At 45.1% G+C, this 8,010-nt stretch overlaps 1 protein-coding gene across 1 annotated transcript; it reads left to right on the plus strand.

The window, feature by feature from the left end:
* Window positions 1-262: 262 nt before the first annotated feature.
* On the plus strand, window positions 263-8,010 carry LOC129617671 (pre-mRNA-processing-splicing factor 8-like). Its single transcript, XM_055532785.1, is given in 16 exon segments — window positions 263-727; window positions 729-1,119; window positions 1,167-1,311; window positions 1,364-2,765; window positions 2,815-3,408; window positions 3,459-4,378; window positions 4,425-4,674; window positions 4,730-5,133; window positions 5,186-5,447; window positions 5,492-5,688; window positions 5,736-6,086; window positions 6,130-7,216; window positions 7,259-7,354; window positions 7,411-7,705; window positions 7,755-7,878; window positions 7,926-8,010. Coding segments are annotated over 16 exon segments (7,068 nt in total).

The raw sequence follows: 8,010 nt of genomic DNA on the forward strand, positions 1-8,010 counted from the left end.
CTCTGGAACCACAACGACAAAATCTGCTTCGACCCCAAAGTCATTTACCCTTTTGATGAAGTCCAATACTTTCCCGCTTCTGCTGCAGACACCTGGGTAACCTTTCTAAAGTCCCTCACAAAGACCTTTTTCATGGTAGATAGTGGGCCTTTTACATTGTAGACGATGCACCTTTTTCATACGATGGGCCTGGACTAGTCACAGAAAAAACCATCCCAAACTCGCCCAGACAAATACTGTGCTCGGTGAGAAGGCGATTGTGATGAGAAATCACCCTGGAGCTCGTCCAGTTGCTAAACCAGCCCAAGCGGCCCCTGAGCTTCCGCCGACAGCCGCTCCAGTTCCAGTGGACCCTCATAGCGAGGCAGCTCTTGATGCTCGTGCGAAAAAATGGCAACAACTCAACGCCAAGAGATATGGTGCTAAAAGAAAGCAGGCAAAGGTCGGATGTCTTACTGAAGGGCCTAAAGAAGAAATGCCACCAGAGCACCTAAGGAAGATTATCAAGGATCATGGAGACATGTCAAGCCGAAAGTACCGACACGATAAGAGAGTTTACCTTGGTGCGCTGAAATATGTGCCCCATGCTGTTTATAAATTGTTGGAAAATATGCCGATGCCTTGGGAGCAAGTTCGGAATGTTAAAGTTATTTATCACATCACTGGTGCAATCACCTTCGTGAATGAGATTCCTTGGATGATTGAACCGGTGTTTATGGCGCAGTGGGGGGACGATGTGGATCACGATGCGACGGGAGAAAAGAGATCGACGCCATTTCAAAAGAATGCGATTTCCACCGTTTGATGATGAAGAACCTCCTCTTGATTATGGGGATAACGTCTTGGATGTCGAACCCCTTGAGGCAATTCAGATGTCGCTGGATGACGAAGAAGATGCGCCTGTTGCTGCGTGGTTTTATGATCATCAGCCTCTTAAATTTGATCAGCGTTATGTCAAAGGTCCACGATACCGTTATTGGAGATTGGAGCTGGAGCAGATGGCTGTCTTGTACCGTTTAGCAAATCAGTTGTTGTCTGATCTAACGGATGAAAACTATTTCTATCTGTTTGATCTCAAATCGTTTTATACGGCGAAAGCGTTAAATATGGCAATTCCAGGTTTGTTCCGATTCTTGAAGCGTGTTCGATGCTCAATCCTTCTTCAGGCGGTCCCAAATTCGAGCCACTCCATCGGGACATGCACGATGATGACGAAGATTGGAATGAATTCAATGATGTTAAGAAAATTATTATTCGACACCAAATTCGCACGGAATACAAAATCGCTTTCCCATATTTGTACAACAATCGGTACGTGGTCTGTTTGGTCAGTGTCTATATATATAGGGCTCCTCTACTTCAGCCCTCGAGACGTCGCTATGTCGAAGTACCACACGCCCATGTCCGTCTACGTGAAAGCAGAAGATCCAGACTTGCCTGCGTTTTATTTTGATCCAATCGTTCATCCAATTCCGGCGTATCGAACAGCAAGCTCCACTCCGGAAGCGGAGGAGTTGATGGACGACGATGACCTGGAGGTATTCAAGTTGCCTCTTAAGCTTGTCCCCATGCTCGACGAGGAGCCTCTGATGACAAACACGACCGCAAACGGAATTGCACTCTACTGGGCACCGCGTCCCTTCAATTTGCGGTCTGGAACGACGAGAAGGGCAGTTGACATTCCTCTGGTTCAGAGCTGGTTCAGAGAACACTGTCCGGCGAATTATCCCGTCAAAGTCCGCGTGTCCTATCAAAAGCTTCTGAAATACTGGGTCTTGAACCACTTGCATTCCCGAAGACCCAAACCTCAGAAGAAGAGATATTTGTTCAAAATCTTCAAAGCTACGAAATTCTTTCAGTGTACCGAATTAGATTGGGTCGAAGTTGGACTTCAAGTTTGCCGGCAGGGATACAACATGTTGAATCTTCTCATTCATCGCAAGAATCTCAATTACCTTCATCTGGATTTCAACTTCAATCTAAAACCAATCAAGACTCTCACGACAAAAGAGAGAAAAAAGTCCCGTTTTGGAAATGCATTTCATCTCTGTCGTGAAATCTTGCGTTTGACAAAGTTGATTGTTGACTCGCACGTGCAATACCGACTGGGTAACGTCGACGCCTTCCAACTAGCCGATGGGCTGCAATACATATTCGCGCATGTCGGACAGTTGACTGGAATGTACAGGTACAAGTACCGTTTGATGCGTCAAGTTCGAATGTGCAAAGATCTGAAGCATCTCATCTATTACCGCTTTAACACTGGTCCTGTTGGAAAGGGGCCAGGCTGTGGATTTTGGGCTCCCGGTTGGAGAGTGTGGATCTTCTTTCTTCGTGGGGTTGTTCCTTTGCTCGAGCGATGGTTGGGCAATCTTCTATCACGTCAGTTTGAAGGTCGCGTGTCCAAGGGTATCGCGAAAACGGTGACGAAGCAACGAGTCGAGTCTCACTTCGATCTTGAATTGCGTGCGGCAGTCATGCATGACATCGTTGACATGATGCCGGAGGGCGTTAAAGCGACAAAGGCACGAACGATTCTTCAGCATTTGAGTGAAGCGTGGCGATGCTGGAAAGCGAACATTCCGTGGAAGGTCGCTGGGCTGCCCGCGCCTCTTGAAGCAATGATCCTTCGATACGTGAAGATGAAAGCAGATTGGTGGAGCAATGCTGCATACTATAATCGGGAACGTATAAAAAGAGGAGCAACTGTTGATAAGACTGTTTGCAAGAAAAATCTCGGGCGATTAACAAGATTGTGGTTGAAGGTAAGTCGCCTCAGAAGGAATCAATATATATCATTTTTTGCGCCTTCAGTCTGAACATGAACGACAGCACAGCTATTTGAAAGACGGTCCGTATGTTAGTGGTGAAGAAGCAGTCGGTATTTATACAACGGCAGTTCATTGGTTGGAGTCTAGAAAGTTCACTCATATCCCATTTCCTCCATTGAATTACAAACATGACACAAAGTTATTGATTCTTGCTCTCGAAAGATTGAAAGAAGCATACAGCGTCAAATCTCGCCTGAATTCAGCACAACGCGAGGAGTTGGGTCTGATCGAACAGGCCTACGACAACCCGCACGAAGCTCTCTCACGGATCAAGCGACACCTTTTGACCCAAAGAGCTTTCAAAGAAGTCTCGATTGAATTTAGCGATCTGTACAGCCATCTGATTCCCGTCTATGAGATTGATCCTCTTGAAAAAATTACTGACGCCTATCTTGATCAGTATCTCTGGTATGAAGCGTCTGCGCGACATTTGTTTCCTAATTGGATCAAGCCTTCGGACAACGAACCCCCACCTCTCCTGGTCTACAAATGGTGTGAAGGGATCAACAATCTCCAGGATATCTGGAATACAGACGATGGATCTTGTGTCGTGTTGATGGAATCCAAATTCGAAAAGGTGAGTCTAAGCAGATTGAGCAAATAATCCTTCACGTTTTATTGTCGTAGCCCTTCGAAAAAATCGACTTAACTCTTCTGAATCGTCTTCTTCGTCTCATTGTCGATCACAACATTGCTGACTACATCACGGCAAAGAATAACGTTGCTATTTCTTTCAAAGATATGAGTCACACTAATTCATTTGGTCTTATTCGCGGATTGCAATTTGGGTCTTTCGTGTTCCAATTCTATTTCTTGATTGTTGACCTTCTTCTTCTGGGTTTAACGCGCGCATCTGAAATCGCTGGACCTCCAAATCTTCCAAACCCTTTCTTGACCTTCACAGACATTCAGACTGAGACTCGCCATCCCATCCGTCTGTATTCCCGTTACAGTGATCGCTTCTGGATTCTTTTCAAGTTCGACCAAGAAGAGGTCCGGGATCTGGTCCAGCGATATTTGACGGAGAATCCGGATCCAAACAATGAAAACGTCGTGGGCTACAACAACAAGACGTGTTGGCCGAGAGACTGCCGCATGCGACGCATGAAGCATGACGTCAATTTGGGACGCGCAACGTTTTGGGAAATCCAAAATCGATTTCCTCGATCTGTCACGACGTTGGAATGGGACACTTCATTTGTTTCAGTTTATTCCGTTGATAATCCGAATCTGTTATTCAGCATGTGTGGATTTGAAGTTCGAATTCTACCAAAGATTCGTGCATTTAATGAAGAATTTACGCAGCGGGAGGGAGTTTGGAAATTGCAAAACGCCGCGACGAAGGAAACGACAGCACAAGCATTTTTGCGTGTGGACGACGATGGAATGCGAAAGTTTGAAAATCGCGTGCGTCAAATTTTAATGGCCAGTGGAAGCACGACTTTCACGAAAATCGCTAACAAATGGAACACAACTCTCATCGGTTTGGTCACCTACTACAGGGAAGCTGTTATTCACACCGAGCAGCTGCTGGATTTACTGGTCAAGTAAGTCATCCATTCTTCTGTTTGTTTATTACCCGTTCAATATCAGATGCGAGAATAAGATTCAAACGCGTATTAAAATTGGCCTGAACTCGAAAATGCCCTCAAGATTTCCGCCTGTTGTTTTCTACACGCCGAAAGAATTGGGAGGGTTGGGAATGTTATCGATGGGCCATATTTTGATACCGCAGTCGGATTTGAGGTATTCGAAGCAAACGGAAACGGGTATCACACACTTCCGCGCTGGAATGTCTCACGAAGAGGAACAATTGATTCCAAATCTGTATCGCTACATTCAAGTATGTCAACTCAAATTGATACGCAAAAAACTTTTCGATGAATTTCTTCTTGCAGACATGGGAATCAGAATTTTTGGATTCTCAACGTGTCTGGGCGGAGTATGCATTGAAACGACAAGAAGCGAATTCTCAAAATCGTCGCTTGACTTTGGAAGATCTCGAAGACAGTTGGGACAGAGGAATCCCTCGAATCAACACTTTATTCCAGAAGGATCGCCACACGCTTGCTTACGACAAGGGATGGCGTGTCAGACAAGAGTTCAAACAATATCAAATGTTGCGAGCCAATCCATTTTGGTGGACGCATCAGCGACATGATGGAAAGTTGTGGAATCTTAATAACTATAGAACGGATATGATCCAAGCCCTTGGAGGCGTTGAAGGAATCCTGGAACACACTCTGTTCAAAGGAACCTACTTCCCCACATGGGAGGGTCTTTTCTGGGAGAAGGCATCGGGGTAAGCGTTCTCTGACTTGTTATCACATATGACTGGCAATGTTGTTTGACAGATTTGAAGAGTCGATGAAATACAAAAAATTAACAAATGCTCAGAGATCTGGCTTGAATCAGATTCCTAATCGTCGTTTCACCCTTTGGTGGTCACCCACCATCAATCGCGCAAATGTGTATGTTGGATTTCAAGTGCAACTCGATCTGACGGGAATCTTCATGCATGGCAAAATTCCAACATTAAAAATTTCTCTCATTCAAATCTTCCGTGCCCATTTGTGGCAAAAAGTCCATGAATCGATCGTGATGGATCTTTGCCAGGTACTCGATCTAACGTGGTGACTTCAGTTAATTCCTATCCTTAGGTTTTCGATATGGAGCTAGAGGCTCTTGAAATCGAAATGGTTCAAAAAGAAACGATTCACCCTCGAAAGTCATACAAGATGAATTCTTCTTGCGCCGACATTCTTCTCTTCGCGGCCTATAAGTGGCCAGTCTCCCAACCATCCCTCCTGTTCGATAATGAATCACCATCCGATGGAACACTTGCAACCAAATTCTGGTGAGTTTCCTTTTGATGGATTAAACTCGACGAATGCGATTTTGTAGGATCGATATTCAGTTGCGTTGGGGTGATTATGACAGTCACGACATCGAGCGCTATTGTCGAGCGAAATTCCTGGACTACACCACAGATAACATGTCGATATACCCATCTCCCCACGGTGTTATGCTCGGTGTTGATCTCGCTTACAATCTTCACTCCGGCTTTGGCTGTTACGTTCCTGGTATGAAACCCTTGCTGCAGCGCGCAATGAACAAGATTATGAAGGCGAATCCCGCGCTGTATGTGTTGCGTGAGCGTATACGCAAGGGTCTCCAGCTCTATTCATCTGAGCCGACGGAGCCGTACCTGAACACCCAGAACTATGGCGAGCTGTTCTCAGCGCAGACAATCTGGTCAGTATGACTGAAGAAGCAATTATGATTGCCAATTTTTCAGGTTCGTTGACGATACAAACGTCTATCGTGTGACGATCCACAAAACATTCGAAGGAAATCTGACAACGAAGCCTGTGAATGGAGCCATCTTCATTTACAATCCACGCACTGGACAATTGTTCTTGAAGATCATCCACACATCAGTCTGGGCCGGTCAGAAACGACTTTCTCAATTGGCGAAGTGGAAAACAGCAGAAGAGGTTGCTGCTTTGATTCGGTCCCTTCCAGTTGAAGAACAGCCGAAGCAGATTATCGTGACGCGTAAGGGAATGCTTGATCCTCTGGAGGTCCATCTCCTAGATTTCCCAAATATCGTGATCAAGGGATCAGAGCTTCAGCTGCCATTCCAAGCGGTGATGAAGCTTGAAAAATTCGGAGATCTCATTCTCAAAGCGACGCAACCAGAAATGGTTCTATTCAATCTATACGATGACTGGCTGAAAAGCATTTCTGCATTTACGGCGTTCTCTCGTTTGATTCTGATATTGAGGGCGTTGCATGTCAATCCTGATCGTGCCAAGGTGATACTGAAGCCGTCCAAGTCAACCATCACACAACCGCATCATATATGGCCGAGTTTAACCGATGAAGAATGGATCAGAGTTGAAGTGGCAATGAAGGATTTGATTCTTGCAGATTATGGAAAGAAGAATAATGTCAACGTTGCAAGTTTAACCCAATCAGAAATTCGTGACATTATTCTTGGTATGGATATCGCGCCTCCCTCATTACAAAGACAACAAATTGCGGAAATCGAGAAACAAGCGAAGGACGCAGCATCAAGCCAAGTCACAGCAGTCACAACAAGGACAACGAATGTTCACGGAGACGAAATCATTGTCACCACACAGTCGCCCCATGAGCAAAGTGTGTTCGCATCAAAAACTGATTGGAGAATTCGTGCATTGTCGGCAGCTAGCCTGCATTTGAGAACAGGCCACATCTACGTCAACTCGGATGAGGTACGGGAAGTTGGATTGACCTATGTGATTCCAAAGAATATTCTCCGAAAATTCATCTGCGCTTCCGACCTTCGAACAAAAGTGGCTGGATTGCTTTACGGAGCCCCAGCATCAGACAACCCACAGGTACGCTTGATGATCTTAGATTTATCATGACTGATACTTCAGGTTCGTGAAGTTCGAGCAATTGTTTTTATTCCTCAAGTCGAAAGCCACGGAGCTGTTCAATTTCCTAATCAAGTTCCTAGTCATGATTATTTGAAGGTACGATCATTTTTGAAATCTTTTGTTTAACGAGTCGTTATTTCGCCTTTTTTCAGGATCTTGAACCTTTGGGTTGGATTCATACGCAATCGAACGAAACATCGCAATTGCCCCCCATTGATGTCATAACCCATACGAAATTTCTTCTCAATAATTCTGATTGGGACATTGATACATCAATCATCATCACTTGTTCCTTCACTCCTGGCTCGTGTTCCCTGACTGCCTACCGTCTGACTCCACTTGGTTACCAGTGGGGCAAGACAAACAAGGATGTGGGTCCCAACCCAGGAGGCTATTCGTCGAATCACTATGAGAAAGTTCAAACACTTCTTTCTGACATATTCGTTGGTAGGGTTTTATAATACTCAATCAGGTCTGAGTGTTCATTTCCTCGTAGGGTTCTTCATGGTTCCTGAAGGCGGTATCTGGAATTACAATTTTATGGGAGTGAAATTCTCAAATGCTATGAAGTACTCTCTAGCTTTAGAAAATCCGAAGCCATTCTTCCACGAATTGCACCGGTATGTTTGACCCAAGGGTACCTGTTGTGGAATTCTTGTTTTTTCAGTCCCACGCATTTCTTGCAATTCGCTTCTATGGATACGAGCGTACCTGAAGAGGATATCGTTGACAGAGAAGATGTTCTCGCGTGA

The sequence above is a fragment of the Condylostylus longicornis genome, unplaced genomic scaffold (genome assembly GCF_029603195.1).
Source record: "Condylostylus longicornis isolate FDR11 unplaced genomic scaffold, ASM2960319v2 ptg000595l, whole genome shotgun sequence".
NCBI lineage: Eukaryota > Metazoa > Arthropoda > Insecta > Diptera > Dolichopodidae > Condylostylus > Condylostylus longicornis.